Source organism: Ochotona princeps, chromosome 1, assembly GCF_030435755.1.
Source record: "Ochotona princeps isolate mOchPri1 chromosome 1, mOchPri1.hap1, whole genome shotgun sequence".
Classification (NCBI taxonomy): domain Eukaryota; kingdom Metazoa; phylum Chordata; class Mammalia; order Lagomorpha; family Ochotonidae; genus Ochotona; species Ochotona princeps.
The window spans coordinates 110,254,928-110,274,939 of NC_080832.1; the positions used below are offsets into that span (position 1 = coordinate 110,254,928).

At 46.6% G+C, this 20,012-nt stretch overlaps 1 protein-coding gene across 4 annotated transcripts in view; it reads right to left on the reverse strand.

The window, feature by feature from the left end:
- Window positions 1–4,405: 4,405 nt before the first annotated feature.
- RNF8 (ring finger protein 8) overlaps window positions 4,406–20,012 on the reverse strand; it is a 59,986-nt gene continuing 44,379 nt past the window's right edge. Inside the window, exons 4-8 of one of the 4 annotated variants that reach the window (XM_012928424.3) lie at window positions 19,028–19,090; window positions 16,834–16,923; window positions 14,893–15,000; window positions 12,385–12,589; window positions 4,406–4,865 (exon numbers count right to left, since the gene is read on the reverse strand). In XM_012928424.3, the coding sequence (XP_012783878.2) occupies window positions 4,849–4,865; window positions 12,385–12,589; window positions 14,893–15,000; window positions 16,834–16,923; window positions 19,028–19,090 (483 nt within the window). In that variant the 3' untranslated portion in view covers window positions 4,406–4,848. Of the gene's footprint in view, window positions 4,866–12,384; window positions 12,590–14,892; window positions 15,001–16,801; window positions 16,924–19,027; window positions 19,091–20,012 lie in introns of those variants that run through there. The other 3 variants (XM_058663747.1, XM_058663752.1, XR_009245347.1) reach the window with 3 other exon arrangements.

Genomic DNA, 20,012 nt, shown 5'->3' on the forward strand with positions numbered 1-20,012 from the left:
CTGTCCAAATCCTGCCAGTGCTAACAAGACTGCATCTCTAGATTCTCCTGATCTTGGGCTTTTGTTCGATCAGAACCACACTGTAAGTTAGCCATTTGTTCCCTCAATGTCTATGTCCAACAGAGCTAACTGCAGCCATTATCAGAGGCCTGGGGGATGAGTGTCAAACATACCTGAGTTATCCTTAGCTACAGCTGTGGAAATAAGGTATAAAAAGCACATGGGCTGTGGGGAAAGCCACCCATCCTAGGCCTTCCTGCAGCTGTGCAGCCTGCCTGGATCGGCATTCACAGAGGATGTAGTGACAGCAGGGGTGAGAAAGCAGTAGCTTCCAGGGTGGGCACTGCGGTTCAACAGGTTCAGCTGCTGCTGCTGGGGATACCTGCAACCCTTGCCGGAGTGCTGAGGTTGTAGTCCTGCCTGTTTTCAGGTCAGCCTCCTGCTAATGTGCATCCTGAGAGCCACACCATGTGGGAGATTCTGATGTAATCCTGACTCCGGGCTTTGGACTGGCCCAGATCCAGCTGTTGCAAGCATTTGGGAAGAGAACTAGCAAACAGATCTCTGTCACTCTTTCAGATAAATGTGAATAACGACATTAAACACAAAAGAAAATGGCTTTCCATCAGAAAAACAGACAACAAGCATGCAGCTATTCAGCTCCTACAGGACAGTGTCCTGGCCTTGCACAGTGACTGCCAGGAGACTTCTGGTAGCATGCCTGAGGGTGGAGAGTCCATGCTAGGTTCATAGAACCAGATGGTTATGGGGCACCTGACATTCACTGCAAAGCACTTTACATAGTTGGCTGTACTTATCAGCTCCATAAAACCAGGATGTGAACCCAAGCCTCCTTTCCCATCTCAAGGTCTTGTTGCAGCAAGATGCCTTTTTAATTAGAGCCAGCCTGCACAGCAGTGGGCCTCCGCTTTACTGCAGTTTGGTGCTGCAAGGCAGAAAAGTTACCATGTATTTTTCTAAGCAAGCAAAATGTAGATATTTAATATCAGGTATTTCTCCAGGGAAAGAACTTTGTCTAGCTCAGAGGAATAACACAAGCCTGGGTTAATTTTTTTGGTTTGAATTCTTCAAAAACAGAACATCCAGGCTTTTCTAAGTATTGTCACAATAACTATGAAATATGAAATTAGTTAGGTCTTACTTGGCAATAATTTTGGGATGAAGAAGCCAAGATTCAGAGGTTGAATAACTTGTTTAAGGTGACACAAATGACAGAGCTAAAATTCAAACCCAAAATAGTCTTTTTTTTTTCCCTTTAAAGCTATTTATTTACTTGAAAGGCAGGATTACAAAGGAGAGGTCTTCCATCTGCTGGTTCACTCCCCAGATGGCCACAATGGCTGAAGCTGTACTGATCCAGAGTCAGGAGCTTGTTCCTGGTCTCCTGCAAGGGTGCAGAGGCCCAAGGCCTTAGATTTGGGTCATTAAGCCTTCCCAGGCCTTAGCAGGGAACTGGACCATAAGTGGAGCAGCTAGACTCAACTAGCACCCACATGGGATGTTGGCACCTCAGGAAGAGGAGTAACTTGCTATAACCCCGTGCAGCAGAAGTCACGTTCTTAAAGGAGGGATTCTGAGTCCCTGTGTGTCCAGGGGCTGTGGCCGGAAAAGCGTGTGGTCTGTGAGGCCAGCCTGTGATGGTCTGCGGAGGGTTCTTCCGTCAGGAGGTTTCTTCCCGAAGGCTCCTTCTTCTGTGGTGGGTGTTTGGCCTAGTGGTTAAGTTACCAACCACATTGGAGTCTTTAGCTCAATTCTCAGCTCCAGCTTCTGACCTGAGCTTTCCACCAGTGCAAGTTGTGGGAGGCAGTGGTGACGGCTCAAGCAGCTGGGTTCCTGTTATCTCCATGGGAGACCTGGATGGAGTTCTCAGCTCTCAGGTTCAATAGCCCTGTGCTACGGGCATCTGGAGAGCGAACCAGCAGATGGAAGCTCTCTAGTTTCTTTCTCTTTGCCTCTTCTATACACACACACACACAAACACACACACACACACACACACAAAATTCAAAAAAGAATTATGATATGTAAACTTAAAAAGACAGGATTTATAGAAATTAATATATGTTCATACATTTATATAAACAAAACACATGTAGGAAACATGAAATTATTTCATCAAGACTCTTATACAGTGATTTCCTTCTGTTATTTTTTCCCATAGTTTTATGACAGTTATAATACACGCTCTTTAAAAAGATTTTTTTTTTTTTTAATTGAAAAGGCACTTACAGAGAGAAAGAGAGACAGAGAGAAAGATCTTCCACCTTCTGGTTCACCCCTCAAATGGCTGTAATTGTCACACCTTAGCGGATCCAAAGCCAGAAACCAGGATCTCCTTCCGGGCTCCTATGTGGGTGCAGGGTCCCAAGGCTTTGGGCCGTCCTCAACTGTTTTCCCAGGCCACAAGCAGGGAGCTGGATGGGACGTGGAGAAGCCAGGACACAAACTGGTGCCCATATGGGATCCTGATGCTCAATGCGGGAGGATTAGCTGACTGAGCAATCATGCTGGGCCCAAGAAATATTTTAAAAATATTATTTATGGGATTAACTTTACTTCTCCATTTTTTAAAAAAGATTTATTTATTTTATTACAAAGTCAGATATACAGAGAGGAGGAGAGACAGAGAGAAAGATCTTCCGTCCGATGATTCACTCCCCAAGTGAGCCGCAACAGGCTGGTGCTGTGCCGATCTGATGCTGGGAACCAGGAACTTCTTCTGGGTCTCCCACGTGGGTGCAGGGTCCCAGTGCATTGGGCCGTCCTCGACTGCTTTCCCAGGCCACAAGCAGGGAGCTGGATGGGAAGCGGGGCTGCCGGGATTAGAACTGGTGCCCATATGGGATCCCGGGGCATTCAGGCGAGGATTTTTGCTGCTAGGCCACGCCGCCGGGCCCACTTCTCCATTTTTTTAAAAAAAGGTTTATTTACTTATTTTTTATTTGAAACAGTTACAGAGAAAGGAGAGACAGTGAGAGAGAGATCTCTCCACCAGCTGGTTCACTCCTCAAATGGTCGTAACATCTGGAGTTGGGCCAATCTGAAGCCAGGAGTGAGAAGCTTCTTCTGGGTCTCACATGTGGGTACAGGGGCCCAAACAGTTGAGCCATCCTCCATTGTTTTCCCAGGCCATAATCAGGGAGCTGGATGGGAAGTGGAGCAACCAGGACACAAACTGGTACCCATATGGGATGACAGCACTGCAGATGGAGGCTTAGCCTACTATGTCATGGCCCAGATCCTTTACTGCCTCCTTGATTCTACCAGTGTTGGAGTTAGGAAGTTACAGAGAGAAAGAAGGAAACAAATACCACAGACTTCAGTGGCAAATCATTCACTGATTTTTAACCAGGAAGACAGTCTTACCATCTCTCAAAAGCTGGCAAGTGTAAAGTTTCCAATGGTATTTGCAAACATATAGGGGAGGGGTGGATGTGTGATACACTGCTGAATTCACCACTTGGGATGCCTGCATCCCATATCAGAGTATGTGGGTTCAAGTCTCCACTCGTTCTGATCCAACTTTCTGCGAGGCAGTAGGTGATGGCTTAAGTACCTGGGTCCTTGCCATGCACATGGGAGTTCTGGGTTCCTGGCTCAGTGCTGGCCAACGGAGGCAATCTGGGAAGATGGATGATCTGTCCTGGTTTGTGTGTTCATGTGTCTCTCTCTGCTATGTTTTCAAGTAAATGTAAATAAATACAACTTTAAGAACAAAATACACAAGGCAGAAAACTACAAAAATACATGGCTCTCTAGATAGGCAAGAAATACAAAAGAATGCACTCTAGATAGTCAAAAAGAAGAGGGGAAAATCACTGAATGCATAGTCTCCTAACATTACCCTATTAGAGGGCTTCTGTTTTTGGACGACCCTCATTTCCCATCATTCTATCACAGGTATTCAAGCATACCACAGGCTGTCCTAAACTTCAATCTCCACAATAGCAGAACTAGTTTTCTGTTCAAATCAGAGATGGATGAAACAGAGGAAACTTTTACTTGAAATATACACCTATAAACATACACATAAATAATCAATCCTCATAAAATCATTGCCTATGTGTTCATGACATGGGAAAACATATCTGGAAATGTTTTTAAGAGTGCCAACTGAGGGGAACACCAAAATACCAAATAAGGGAAGCAGTGACCCACCTTTGGAATAAAGAGGAACCCCAACAGTCAGGGTTTAACAGTGCCTTTCTGCTGTGGCTGTGGTCTCGGGCCTGGCTTCTTGGGCTGACATTCACTTGAAGTCTATCATCTGATACAGTCACTTTCTGGGTTGTTAATCTACGAGCTGCCAGTGTTTACTTGTGAGACTGTCTGGGAGCTGGAAGGGAAGGAAGGCAAATACACAAGAGCCCAACTGAGCAACTGCCAAGTTTTACATTTTATTTCCAGGAAATGACATCTTGCTTTTACAAACAGGTGAGCTAGCCTTTCAAAATACAGGCCCTCTTTAGAGGTGGCCACGAGTACACTTAACCTGTCTAACACAATTATCAACAGAAATGCTTCAGAGATACCAAAACAGTGAGAACAAAAACAACAAATTAAAAAACAATAATAACAAAACTCCAGTAATCCATTCAACATGTGTGAAGCCAAATCAATTAAATACCCTAGAACAGAGTTGCCCCGAGTCCCACTGGTGCTGGCCAGCATGGCAAGAGTGACTGATGGTGCCCGTGCCAGTCTGTGTCCCAGGTGACTTCTCAGATGATCTCTCGTGCAGCCTGAGTCATGTCCAGAGGAAACCCGCTGGACCACACCGAGCTCCCACCGCTTGGCAGTCTTCCGCACACCTTTACAGCAAGCTCCTCAGCACAGCCGCTTTGCTTTGGAGGGAGAGAGAAAAGAGAAATAACGCAGGAGGCCTGTACTTTTCACCCGTGGGCTCCCTGTTGCCATCCTTGGCGCAGCAGCCAGAGTGAACTGGAACGCCAAGCTAGAGCCTGTCACTCTCTGCTCAGGCCCACACACCATTCTGTCAGAGCTGAAGTCAGAGCCCCACACCACCGCCCTGTCGTGGCTGTTCACTCCCATATTGCCACTGGGGCCTCTCTGTGTTCCCTGCCCTGCTCTCTCTCCAAAAGGCAGCACGACTGTTCCCTGCAGAGCTTTTCTCCAGCAGTGCCTTCTCAGAGATGTCTCCCTGGACTGCTCCATCAAGAATTGCCTAGGCTTTCCCACCACTCCTTCCACTTTTTCTTGCTTTACTTTTCCCCATAGCACAAATCACATTTAACTTATTAGATCTTCACTTCTCTGAATTTCCAGCATCTAGAATGTGCCTGGTAAGAAGCCGGCCCCCAGTAACTCACTGCTGAAGGGCCCAGGAACACTCATGGGCCGGAGTGGGGGTGGGGCTGGGCGGTGGGGTTCTTTCTCTGCCCAGAGGAGGTGAGGATAAGAGGCATTAGGACTTCTGATGTATCTTCTGCTGCCTTGGCCTTGGAAAAGCAAGGACCCTGGCCTACAAGGGGATGTGGTATGGCCATAATCAAGCCACCAAATCTGAGAATGACATCTGGAGTGCTCTAGAGAGGAACTCAGGGGATTATAGAGGCTATCTGTCCCCAACTCCTGGGTAGCCTTTGAGGTCAGACCTTGGGGTTGGACGTACCATCAGCTTTAAGAGACAGGATGAAGCAGGGTTCCTTCCTCTTTGGTAATAGCCTTATCTAACTGCTTAGCTGAAATGCAGAAGCCACAGAACTTTTGATTCCCCTAAGGCAAGCTTTCTCGTCCACCTGCTCACATCATCTTTGCTTTTTAATTACTATTCTAGTCCAGCTTGGTTCTCCCTCCCCCTCCCGGAACACCAGGCCTGATTCGCTATCCCTGCTTTCCCCTGCTCTGCTTCTTGCAGTCAACACCTGAAGATGCTCAAGGCTCTCAGGCTTTTTTTTTATATTCATTTATTCATTAATTACATTGTATTACATGACACAATTTCATAGGTACTGCGATTCCCCCCACCCCCTTCACCCCAAACCCTTCCCCCATGGTGAATTCCTTCACCTTGATGCATAACCACAGCTCAAGTTCTGTTGAGATTCCCTAATTAAAAGTTCACACCATATAGAGTCCAGCATCCCACTTGTCCAGTTCAAGTTCAATGGCCTCTTAGGGAGGCCCTCTCAGGTTTGAAGGCAGAGCCAGCAGAGCATCACCTTGATCAATTAGAAGCTCCAACATATCATCAGCAACAGTCCAGGTATGATGAGACTGGTGCAGAGTCCACTGATTGACATAGTCCATCTTAGAGTTTCCCCTTGTCCAGTTTTCCACTGGAAGCATATTAGCTGAGGTGGTTGATTGATCTACTCCATTTCCATCTTTTCTTGGTTAATGCTTTGATTCCTCCATTTTGTTCAGGGGAATCCCCTAAAAAAACTTTTGAGGTGTTCCCAGTCCAGGCTCCTACATGTACTGCTAGTAAGCCCAGTGCCCGCCACCGTCCATCACTCCTATCAGGTGGTGGTTTTACCCCCTGGGTTGGTTCTATTCTGAGCCCCGACCTCCATTGGAACCAATGAGTATCGCATCTCTCCCCGGCTCTGCCCAACACACTCTCATCCTTCGCCTAAACCAGTGGGAGGTGTGCTGGTCGGGTGTTGCATTCCCCACTGGCACAGGCCATTTCACCTTGGCATTTTGTGTTTTGTACTGTTTTTTTTTTTTTTTTTTTTTTATCGCGACCAAACCCGGCCAGGCCCCCACACAGTTTCAGCGCTTGGGCCTGCCAGTGGATGACGTGAACCGACTCAGACTGCTCTGCCCCAACCCGAGCCAAGTGTATGCCAGTGGGTCACATTCCAAAGCCTCTTCTGGGTTGTTTACCTCCATGCTTCCTGCGTTTATTTGTAGGGTCAGTGTCCTGTCAGAGGAACTGTTCAGATTCCTCCCTCCGACTCCTTCCTGGTGTCGGGCTTCACGCATACCAGCAGGTCCTTCGGCCAGCTCCGCTCTTCAATCCATTCTGGTTCCTGCTGTTGAGAGTTTCAGCCCAGCCACGGCTCATCCATACCCACGTATATCTCATACAAGGCTCAGTTGGGGTTGAGGCCTAGCCGAGCCGTCCCACATCTATCCTGGTCCTCCGGAGCACCAAACTGTGCTGCGGTCTAATCAGGCATGGTGCATCAAGTCCGAATCGATATTTGTGCCAAGGGATTACAACTGTGACCCGACCAGAACTCAGCCCCCTTTCAGTTCCTGCGCCCCTTAGTGGTAGGCTCCACGCAGCCAAGGCCTCCCCCACGCTCCCCAACCAGGCCTGTTGCCAGCCAGTGTTAAGTATGCCAGAGGTTGCTCTGGGTCAGCCCAGCGCGCCCCATAGACTGTCATGCCTCCTGCATAGACTCCACCAGCCCTTCTAAACCGTCCAATGGGGTCAGAGTTTCCAGGGGACATGCAGGCCTCACACATTCTAGCCCCGAGTATGGTTCTTGAATGCCAGTCAATGTCATAGTCCTGCCTTCTGTGACCCCTCTGCTGATCCCTCATCCTATCAGGTAATGGGGTATCCTGCTAGACAAGCCCAGAATTTTGCCTTTTGAGTGAACTGATGTTGGCAATCGGCACTATAAAGAGACTACAGGTTCTTCAGAGGAAGATTAAATGCCATTGAAAATCTTAAGGACTAATACACATTCTCAGAGTACTGTGGGTTCAGCATGGAGCGTCTCATGCAGCATATCAAAGAAACCAAATTCCAGAACTTCCTGGCCCGGGCTCTCAGGCTTTTAAAAAGCAAGCGGCTAAAGTCCTTGCCTTGAATACACCGGGATCCCATAGGGGCGCCGGTTCTAATCCCAGCAGCTCTACTTCCCATCCAGCTCCCTGACTGTGGCCTGGGAAAGCAGTCAAGGATGGCCCAAAGCTCCCGGGACCCTGCACCCGTGTGGCTCCTGGCTTCGGATCAGCGCAGCACCAGTCGTTGAGGTCACTTGGGGAGTGAATCATCGGACAGAAGATCTTCCTCTCTGTCTCTCCTCCTCTCTGTATATCTGACTTTGCAATAAAAATAAACAAATCTTTAAGAAAAAAAAAAGCAACACACAAAGCTCGTTTAACCCAGCTCTCTCACATAACTGCAGCCTTCTTTTTTTTTTTTTTTTTTTAAAGATTTATTCATTTTATTACAGCCAGATATACACAGAGGAGAGACAGAGAGGAAGATCCTCCGTCCGATGATTCACCCCCCAAGTGAACCGCAACGGGCCGATGCGCGCCGATCCGATGCCGGGAACCAGGAACCTCTTCCGGGTCTCCCACGTGGGTGCAGTGTCCCAATGCATTGGGCCGTCCTCCACTGCTTTCCCAGGCCACAAGCAGGGAGCTGGATGGGAAGTGGAGCTGCCAGGATCAGAACCGGCGCCCATATGGGATCCCGGGGCTTTCAAGGCGAGGACTTTAGCCGCTAGACCACGCTGCCGGGCCCAACTGCAGCCTTCTTTATGGTGCTGTAAGAATACCATACTTATAGCCACATTTCTTGAAGTTGTTATTTGTTCTTTCTCCCTCACCTCATGCTCATTCCCCAATGCACTATACACTGACTGCTGGGGACCCCATCAGTCCCCAGAACTTGTACTAGATAGTTGCCAATGTCCTTCCCATCCACCTGCCCCATACCAGAGCAATTCTTCATCTTTAACTAACTTCTCAGTAGCATTTCAACTGCTGACTTCCCACTCCATAACTGTCACAAACATGCATTTACTGAAGACCCAGCATGTGCCAAACACTCCTCTGGAACCCTGAGAAGGTTCCATGAAGGAAGCTATAGTCCCTGCATTGTGCCTCTAACACCCCCCCCAAACCCCCTGGTGTCTCAGGGCAGTCTCCCCAGGGCCTCTGTCTAGCAGCTTTTCTTTGCTGCACCTCATTGTAAGGCCTGCACACGCTGCATCTCCACAGAAAGTTTCATGAGGACAGGACTGCTCAGGCCTGATTGCTATTATTCCAGAATCTGGTGCTCAGTGGGTGCAAGAAACAACCAGAAGACAACAGGCACAGGAGAGATTTTTTTTTTTTTAAGTGTGTACGGCTGGTTCTGGTTGAAATCTGAAGTGACAAGGGTGGAACAGGTACCAATTTTCCAGGGTATGGAAAAAACAAACAAACAAAAAACCAGAAAAGCCCCGGGTTGAAAGCAGCTACTTTTAAAGGACTGCCAAGACTATGCTAGGATGTTGGCTTTCTCTCTCTTCTGAGCTCAACCCAAAGAAACAGCTAAGGAAAGCACAAAGAGGGAGTGTTAACACTCTTGCCACTCTTCTACCTCCTGATACCTAATGAGAAGAGAAATGAGGCAGAGGAACAGCTGAGAGAAGACTGCCCCCTCTTCTACCGGCTCCCCTTCTGGGGATTCCAAACAATCTTGTTCCTTCAGAAATACCTCATGTCCAAAGTCCACAGAGCCATAGCCACTTGTGTGACAGGACTTCCAACACATGTGCTCCCCATCTGACAGCTCAGGACTCCAACATCCTGACCCCCTTCTCCTCTCCTCTGCCTCTCAGACTTCACAAGAGATCAGCGGCTGATCTGTCAGGCACTGTTCCTCCCACTGGGACAGTGTTTTCCTGACCAGCAGCAGGAGGGCCTGGGAGTGTGGTTGCTCCTGGTGAAATCAGGGTGCAGCCCCAGCTGTGGGAGGAGCCACCCACTGCCACAGGCAGGCGGCCTCCCTCTGAATGCATGCTAACAGCAAGCTCTGTCAGCCCTGCCACAGCATCAGGACTCTGTTAGAGGCTTGCCAGTCACAGTTCCCAGACCCTAAATGTGGTTCCTTTAAAATAATTCCCATGCACTGGGGGATTAAATTAGCTTTCAATGATGTCCTGAAACAGGCCAGGCAGGTTGGTGTTGGAGCTAAGACTGGTCCCCAACCGCCACATTGCAGCACAGTGGAGCTGCCGACAGCTCTGGCACATCCTTCCCTAAATCAGGCCTCAGAACCTCTGTCTGTCTCTGGAGTAAACCTCACAGCTGTTTGGGCTGAGATAACTGCAGAAACCAACATGGGGTGCCAGAACTGCTCTCAGTCAATGTGTGCCACAGCAAGGCAGATTCAGTTTACCATACGGCTCCCTCGTGCTGCCAGAAAACCGGAGAGGCACCATCTGCTGCCTCAGGAGAGGAAGGGGCGTGGGGGTGCTTCTGGTATTATTTACTCTGCAGCATACACTCTGTGGAAGAGGAGTCAGGGGTGACCTTAGGACACGGGACCCGTCTTTCCCTTCACAGGCTCCACTGAATCACCCATCATACCTGGGAGCCAGTGGAGGCAGGGACATGCCCCTCCCCACATAGACCCAGTGCCACATACTTCACAGGCAGTAACCTGATCTTGTTCAACCCTGGATTCCCAAATCACCGCTCCTACAGACAGGCAAGAGGAAAGGACAGAGTTTGCCAGGCCCCAGGAGGTACCTTTCTAACTAAGCCTTGCCAGTCCTCCTGATGTGAGTCTGCAGCAGGGGCACATGCTTTGGATGGGCCAAAAGGGGGCAGGGGCAGGGCACAGTTGCTCACATCTGTCCTTTGCCTGAGCCGTTTCTTGTGCTAGAGAACTTCTCAGGCACAGTTCAAACATCATATCGTCTGTGAAGCTCTCTCTTCTACCTCCTGCCCCGGGTAAACAGAGCGACCCCTCCTCTGAAGCTTCATAGTATCCCGTTGTGGAACTACTACACTGCTTTCCTTTCTGTCTCCTGCACTAGACGGTGCACGCTGTGAGGGCTAAGAAGACATCTTATTTATCTTGTTAGCCCAGTGTCTGTTGAATCTTCCCTACAACCGTTTATGGAGAGATAGGAGGGAAAAAGAAAAGACAATGTGGTGCTGCCAGAATCGAGCAGCTCTGGGAGGTAGAAATCTGTACGAGCTCAAAACTGAACATGAAATTTTACAGCACACGTTGGTCAGAAAAACTAGAAACACTCCAGTTCCAAAGAACCCACTGAAGATCTCCCATCTTCCCCACAACCCTGGGGCAGAATGTTGTTCTTGGCATAACAGGCATGGGCACACTTCCTCTCCAGCACTGACAGTACCCGGCTCTGTGACAAGCCTGCTGCTTCCATTCTGCCTGACTGACCAAGGCCAGTTTTATACCACAGCTGCCTACAAATCAGCATCAGATTCCTGGCTCTACTCAAAGTGGCTGACATCTGTTCAAGGGCTGGGGTGGGGAGAAGAAGGCAGACATAAGATGCTGTTCTGAGCAGCGTGTGGTCTTTAGGCCTCCTGGCATCTCTGGATTTAAAGGTGTAAGCAAAGACATGTGAACATGGGTTCCCACAGGCCAGGCGGTGGGAAGCATCTGTAAGGGCACGGGTTCCTGGTTCTTCTCTGATGGGCCCATTATGGGTAGCCAGCGGACACTACAGCACTTTGGCTCTGAAGCTGTCCCACAGGGCAGTGCTTCACCAGATTGTTAAAGGGACTGAACGTGACAATCACAACCACTCCACTTCTGAACACTCCTATCCCTGGCTGATAATCAGTTTTTTTTAACTCATCAGCTTCCTGGTGCACACTTTTTTTTTTAATTTTATGGTAAAATTCTGTAGAGTTTGGGATTCCCCTCCCCCGCCGACTGATTTTCCCCATATTGCCAGGACACATTCTTTTGCCACAAGATATCGAGTCTTAAGCAGAGAAGTTCTCCACAGCCTTTAGGTCAGCAGGCTCCATATATGGTGAGATCATTTAAGTGAACAGATACCACAAAAACACTAGTCATTAGTGAAATTGACCCATCCTCTCCCCATCTCTTTATCCAAACCCTGGCTGGCTGACTTTAGCAAATACATCAGGACCCTCAAGGACAACACAGAAAGGTAATGTTTATATCTCTTTAGCTTAACATTGTGCCCCATTTATCTAATTGAGTTGTGACTCTTATAGATAAAACCTGCATATCTGTTTCCTTTGGGCATTCTTCAGGCTGTGCATCAATGATTTGTGTACATGCTATTTATAATTCATTGTCTACCCAATTCAAGGACAGCAAATAAACTGTCTAGAACAACAGCACCCTCTGCTGATCAGTAAGCGATCTGACTGTGGGCTTTCTAATCACATCATTTTTTTTTAATTGCCACAACCCAGGCAAACACATGCAAGCTCCCTTTCTACCTGTTCAAATTGTAGCTAATTCCATCCCAATTCTTTCTTACACATCAATGACTTTCCATTCCTTTAGCCTTTCATTTCTTCCACCACTTTCTTTAAATCATCTGACTCCCTCTCTTCCCCAACCAAAACAAACAAACAAACAAAAAAAAAAACCCCAAACTTTTAAAGTACTGAAGTATAGAAATTCTCACGCCGACTTACCTTTTCGTTCCCTAATGAGGGCAATTCGTCGTTCTTTCACTTCTGAGCTCAGATTATCCACCATCTTACTAATGCAGTTGTCCAGAACCAGGGAGTGGGTTTTGGACTCAATGTCCTTCCGGCAAATGGGACATTCTATTTTCCGCTTCATCCATTCCTTGATACAATAGGAGCAGAAGCTGTGCGCACAATTCAAGGTGACGGCCTATGGTGGGAATGGGAACAAACGTTAGAACTTTCATGCTTCCTTTCTTAGCAATTACTTTCTCAAAGCTAGGACAGGAGCTATTTCCCAAGACCAACTGGAAAAATAACCGCAATACCATTTGGAGGGCTCAGAAAGAGTATCAGAATCATGCTTGCGTTAGGATATTAGATGACGCACTTTGTCCTTTCTCAAAGTTAAGGATACAGACTCAGGCCCCAGGTGGGCTGATTTGGCCCACTTCATTTCTCCTTGTCGACCACACCAGCAATGTGGGTTAACCATCCTGACACTGACAAAAGTCCCTGGGTCCATGCAGAATGAGTATATGTGTGAATGTGCAAATATGTCACTAATTTTCTTATAAAAACTAACCTAGCTACTGCTTACTAATCAGCTAGAATCCCAATTTTTAATATACCAAAGACTCAGCTTATCAGATGGTAGGAGGCATCATCTTTCAAAGGAATAAAATTTTCTGAGGCTTAAAAGTCCTCCTTTCTGCTCTTAAGACAGCAGTGAAAAACAACATCTAAGTTACACATTTTTCAAAAGCCAAGCTGAGGTCACAAAACTGGAAAAGTAGGAGATACTGTTTACCATACGGATTAAATTCATAAAACAGGACTAAAAACTGATGTTAAAAAACTGACGTTAAGCAGGAGCCAACTAACCATCAAAAGACAGAGGACAGAACAAGTCAATCAACCACCTCAGCTATATATTGGCAATGAAAATACTGGGCAGAGACTCTATGATGGACTATGTCAATCAGTGGATTCTCCAGCAACCTCATTGTGCTTGGAGTGGTGAGAGTGGCAGCAGTTCAGAACTGTTGAACTATCAAAACCACTGGAGCAGGACCCTCGGAGCATGCCCCGCATCGGGCACCTGGGGTGGGTGGGAGACTGGGTGGGGCTTCTCCCTTAAAATCCCCTTTTACATCAGAAATATTAAGGAAGCAATGCGGAACTAATTGTTTTGCCCATCTTCCTGTAGTGCTTGAACTTTTTTACCCTAATTATGTCAAGATTGTAAAAAAAATTAATTAATTAATTAAAAAAAAAGAGGGAGCCAATGGAATAGGTCAGGCAGTGCTCTGTGAGCAAAACACAGGTCAAGGTGTTTGTCTCTCTGCTGTCCATACAGATGTTCTGAGGTGATTAACTTGTCACTCACTCCAACATCCCTTGCCTTGTCGTTCTCTACCAGAGACCACAAGTCCCGTCAAGATAACACTGAGTTTCTCTAAAGTAGCAAATCATCTGACTAGAAACTGTGGGAGAAATTACAACCTGAAGCTAAAGTGAACCCTGAGAAAATAAACAGGTTTGCCCAGAGAAGATTTTTTTCAGGAAGCCAACGGACTGAGCCTAACACTGCCTGAGAAGAGCAGTGTGTGCACATCTGCCCTTGTAAAGGAGTCAGAAAAGCACTGTCACGGGACAACCTGAGTTTAACGCTTGCGGTCTAATATGAACTGGTCATTAATGGTAGGAACCATGAAAAATAAAGGAGCTGGTGCAAAAGCAAGACAGGACAATAGGTGAGATCCTGTAAGAGAGATGTTTCATTTGAGACCTTTGATTTTTGAATTCCTAAAGTGACCACACATCCATGACATTTATCATTCTGCTTAAATGCTGCCTGACAGGAACAACTGTTTCATTGAGCATTGAGGCCTCCACCGTCCTACATCTAAGTTCAATACCTAATTCTGGCTCCTGACTTCAGCTTCCTGCTAACCCAGACCCTAGCAGGCAGTGATGATGACTCAAGTGACTGAGTTCCTGCAGGAGTGGGGAGATATGGATTACGTTCTGAGGCCCCAGCTGCAGCCTCGGCCACTGTGGGCATTTGGAGAGAGAGCCAGTGTGTGGGAGCTCTCCCTCTCTCTGTTTACCAGTTAAATCGAATTTAGAACTGTCTGCTTTCTCTCAATTTTACATCCATGCAGAGTCAATAGAAGTATTTCTGGGCTGTTTTAGTTTGATACTTAGGCTATGTGATCTGGTTCCCCACATTCCAGCAAAAGAAATAAAGGCTTTTTTGCAGCTAAAAATGTTAACCGTGCCAAACAAATATTTAGGAACAAATGAAATGAGGAAAAGAACAGTGACGAGGAAGAAGGCCACAAAAGCCACTGAGGAGTGCGTACTCCAGAGGTCACTTTGAAACCAAACAGCTGTAAGTTCTTAGAAGAAAAGAAGCTTCTTCATTGGGTCTCTGTACAGCAGAAGCAGTGTGCATGGTGCTCTTCTGTGCTGGGGGGAGACAAGAGATGCACCACTGGTCATGATTACCTCAATGAAGTATTCTGAGCAAATAATACATTGGAGTTCATTTTCCAGCACATCATTCATCTGATTAAGAACTTCCTCCTTCTGTGCTCGCACCTTCTCCTTCTCTTCCTGTAAAAACACACAGAACCCCATCTGTCATCTGAGAGGACCAAGAGGAGTACAAAACAAGACAGGGACCTGGGTTCATTGTCTGCAACAGGATCCAGAAGGAACCTAAATTAAAAATTCATTCTGGCACAGCAATTCAAGAGTAAAACACTTTTCCTAAGAGTTATCATTTATTAAGAACTGTTTTCTAATATAAAGCAATAACTTTTCTTCCTTCTTTTATTTTAAAATTTATTTTTTATTTGAAAAGCAGAGTTACAGCAAGGAGACAGGGAGAGACATTTTACGCTTTCTGATTCACTCCCCAAAAGGCTACAACGGCCGGAGCTGGGCTGGTCCAGAGCCAGAAGCCTCCTCCAAGTATCCCACATGGGCGCAGAGGTTCAAGGCTTTTTGCCATCCTCCATTGTCTTTCCAAGCCATAAGCAGGGAGCTGGAAGGGAAGTGGAGCAGCTGGGACACAGACCTGTGGCCAAATGGAACGCTGATACCTATGTGGAAGCCCAGCCTGCTATGCCACAGCACCAAACCCAAATTCCTTTCTTCTTTTCTCCCACTTGCTATGGTCTGAATCTTGTGTGATACCTTGCCCTCCATCACTCATCTGCTGAAAACGAATTCCCACGTGATGGCAGTAAGAGGTGGGTCCTTTGAGAAGTGACTAGGTGATGAGGGTTCAGCCCTCATGAGTGGGATCAGAACCCTATTCAAGAGGTCCAAGGGAACATGTGTACCTCCTCTACCATGTGAGGACATAGCAAGAAGGTGTAGTCTCTGAGTCAGAAAGCAGGCCCTCTCCAGACACTGAACCTACCACAACTTGATTGTGGACTTCCCTGCCTGCAAAACTGAAAAAACAGGACAGTGAAGAGGGTTGGGATTCATTTTTACTTAAAGCCAATGTTCCTAAAAACTCATCCATCAAGGGGTTAAAAAAGTTTTGGTAATTTCTCTGGGGCTGGGGAAGATCCTAAGTGAATTAATCAGAGGACAAGGATAGCAGATAAAAAGTCCCCTACTCCTCTGTGTACTCAGCTCTACCTGAACAGGAAGTGGAGTGGGACTCAGGCAGTAATTTTAGGTCAGGGGCTGCAACTGATAGCTTGCAGACTGAGTTTCATGTAGTAAAAGCTACAGTGCAAAAACAAATTAATTAATTAAAAAAACAAAACAAAACAAAAAAACGAACTTGTGGCTAATGCTTGAAAATTGAGGTCTTCAAATAAACATTTTGGTTTCTTTCTGCTGGGGAAAAATCAGAGGATTGGACAGCCCAAGGCTTGCATTTCTGGATACAATGGTTGGCTGAAAAGAGAAGTGTTGCTTCCTGAGGTCGGGTGGGGCAAGCACTCCCAAGCCCCCGGTCCTGGGTCCACTAGTCCCCACCACTCCCCTCTGTGCCTTCACACTTGTGCTACTTCATGCTGTTACCCATCAGGCCTGGGCAGAAGTCAAGAATTCTCCTGATTTGACATGGGAAGATACAACACCAATGCATCAAGATGAACTCTTCTGCTGCACTCTCATATACCACTCCTTAGTATGTTATCAGTGACTCGCTCTGAAACAGCACCTACCATGGAGAAAGGTCTGGAATGCAAGAGGCTCATCCTTTAGTCTGGCAGTTTCTTTCAGAACAAGGGAAGGCAACAGACATGGTCTTAAAAGGGCAGAACCTTCTCCAGGCTTGAATAATTTTACAGATTATTTCCTCCAGGGGCAATGGGGCACCCATAATCTCTTTCTTCATTCACCACAGCAACCCTTGCACTACTGACAATGCCGAGTTGCATGTACTAACCAAATTCTAAACCTCCATCTTCTTTCCAGTACCTTGGTCTGCTCCAGTTCTCGGTTCTTGGCTTGAATGATCGCTTCGAAGTCCTTCTTGCTGCGGTTGAGCTCCTCCGTCAGAGCCCGGTGCTGCAGAAACATGGCAGATTCACACTCGGGACGAACCACACTGCACCTTCCCTTTCAACCGGTGCCCCCATCCCCAACACTCTAGTCATTTTTGTTGGTTCAAGAATCAAAGCTTTTGGCATTCAACAAAAAACTTGTGGGGGGGGAAGCACCGAATTAATGAAATAGAAATTTCAAAATAAGAGCCTTCATTATTCACTCAGGATATCCCGTCTATACCTGTTGCTGTTTTCCCAGAAAGGAGTGTAAGGAGGTAGGTCATCAAACCCGTCAGTTTCTCTAGAAGTTACCCAACCTCAGTGGTCAATCAAGAGCAGCTGAAGGAATTTGGAAACAATCTGACTTTGGAAGGTTAGAACTGTGGCCCAGGAATGTACATTCTTTTAAAGATTTATCCTACGTGATTCTGAAAACTTGTTGCTCAAGAATTAGTAAGCAATTACGAGGCAACCCTGTACTGGAAGTGGCTTTCAAGGAACAACCATGGGGAAATGGGATTCAGGCAGCTTAGACAATCATTTCCATCACATTTTTTTAAAAGCTGTTTGACCTATTTCTTCTGCAAAGCACATTCTATATGCTCATAAGGTGATGCTGCCCAAACCCTGCCAGTATCTTAGGATCCCAGCAGATCCAGGAGCTAATAGCTCATTCACTGTGACCAAAAGCCTACCGTGAATGTCAAGAAATTCCATGTCGACAAAACATACTTTATGACCTATGGGTCTCACTTCATTTAAAATTTACTTTAAAGGCACATGCTAAAAAGGTAAGTATTTTTATTATCAGGAAACAAATTTTAACATTTGTGACATCCTGAAGAAAGCAGTAATGTCAGAAGGCCTGGGTCTTCATCATGACTGCTAATTAGTTACCTGTGGCTTAACTCTTTCATTTATAAAACGCGAAAACAGATATCCCCCTACCTTGACATTGATCACATAATAGCAGCGATGAGAAGCATTCAGAAAAGTTCTTAAAGCTCTCTGAATATTCAAGTTTTTATAACAGCCTGGTAAACAGAATAACTTCAAGGGACCAGCAAGTGAGTGACTACAAGGCCAAGTACGCTGTATGCTCCTACAGCGAGGTGCTGTAGCTGCAGGATGCCCAATAACTCATTAGGGATCAGCAAAGAGCAGCGCCTTACTCTTTTCCAGTCATTTTCGAAACAGTACCTGAATACTAATTTAGTAAGGCTCATGAGGAAACATATCTACTTCCCACTGCAGAAAATAATCTCAAAAAATGAAATCCTAAAAAGACTGAATTAATTTTCACTTAATTTTTCCCAGAGCTATTTGTGCACCCCTTAAGGAAATTAAGGCAAGCACCTTGTCATGCACACAAAACTGTGGCTATGAGTCCGTATGGCTGTGAGATGGGTGCGCAATGGAGGAATATAAGAAGTTCCCTGAACACATTCTAACGTGACTTGCTTCCTTTCCAGAGGAAAATGTGAACCATCCACTAACCTGACTAGACTTGCATCAGGTCACTCCCTGTGATACATGAAAGACAGAAAACAACAGGCTCTGAAGATGCAAGAAAACACGTAGAAAACAATCACATGAAAGCAGGAGTCAAGTTAAATGAAACAAATTACAGGCAATTTTGCAGGAAAATTTTATTCTTGTGAGCTCTGCTTCTGTGTTAAATCAATGTTTTACTATTAAACAGCACACTGTCAACCTGACCTAAATGCTGAATGGAAATATTTCTGAATGGTTTCTGGATGCCTACAGCTCAGAGCTAATGGAGGCGGTTCCTGGCACCAGCAGCTGCCTCCAAGTTTGCATTCCCCTCACCTTTCTAGAAGTAGAGCCACTTCTCCCGAGAACCTCCTAATTGCTGTGGGCTCTGTTCCATCTTCAACCAGAGCAACTTCCGCTCAGATGAAGACGTTAAGTTTTCATGCTGAGGGCTGGCATGTCTGTGAAGCTCAAAATCTCCAGCCTGATGGTGTGAGCAGCTGCCACCTGCTCTGTTTGCAGACTGGAGATGCCACAGAGGTGTGGGCTGAGCAGCGGTGGCCACGTGATGCCTGGCTGCTCCCCACTCGCAGCCCACTACGATCTCAGGACAGTGGCAAGAATTAAGTTACCTCCTGCAGAGCCTGGACCAGCTGTTGCTTCAGGTCCTCTTCTCCTTGTTCCTTCTCCAAACCCTGCAAAGCCAAAACAAAATATAAGGTTGCTCTGCAGGGAGGAGAAAAGGGGAACAAAGTCCATAACAGGCAGAGCAGACTAGCTTGTGTGAGCGTCTAGAAACGACAGGCAGTAGAGCGTAGGTGGAAAGCTCCTGTTTCACTTCAAGCTGTTGGCAGCAAAGGATCTGAGTAGAGTTATCTGCCCAAATACTGCACCCCTCCAGACTGTCAGCTTCAATCTACCATTTGGGTGGTTCTGGAAAAATCAGGAGCTAACAGTCTGGACCTCCCTTACTGGCTGTAGCCGGCTGAGATCCCTAAAGCATGAACACTGAGAGGAAGCCACCATGTTGTTACTCATGAAATCCACATTTCTGCTGCTAATCCTGGCCACCCTATCACCACTTCCTTCTCAGTTTCTACCTGCCTGTGGCCTCTGAATGGCTTCTCTTTCTCCTTGCCTGAGCTTTCACAGCAATTTCCTCCACTGGCCCAATTCAATATATTGACTAAAAACTGTTCTACAATTATATTACGCATATGATACATCTCATCTCCTCAACAAGATTAATTGCTTAATGGCAAAAACCACTTATGAAGCATTTTTATACCCACCAGAACTCACAAGGTTAGTGCCAAACATCTCCTCGTGTTCAAAATCAAAATCTGCATGACGCAGCAAGCTTAAATCAGTTTCTGAACATAGGATAGGGGTAGAACAAATCCCTAGGGCTCAGTGGGCTCAGGAAAATGCGGTTGATACTGCTCATCATGAGTGACTTACACAGGACCTTATCCCTACAGCAATCCTCTAAATCAGGGCCCGGTACAGTAGCCTAGCAGCTAAAGTCCTCGCCTTGAACACACTGGCCTAGCAGCTAAAGTCCTTGCCTTGAACACACTGGAATCCCAAATGGACGCCAGTTCTAATCCCAGCAGC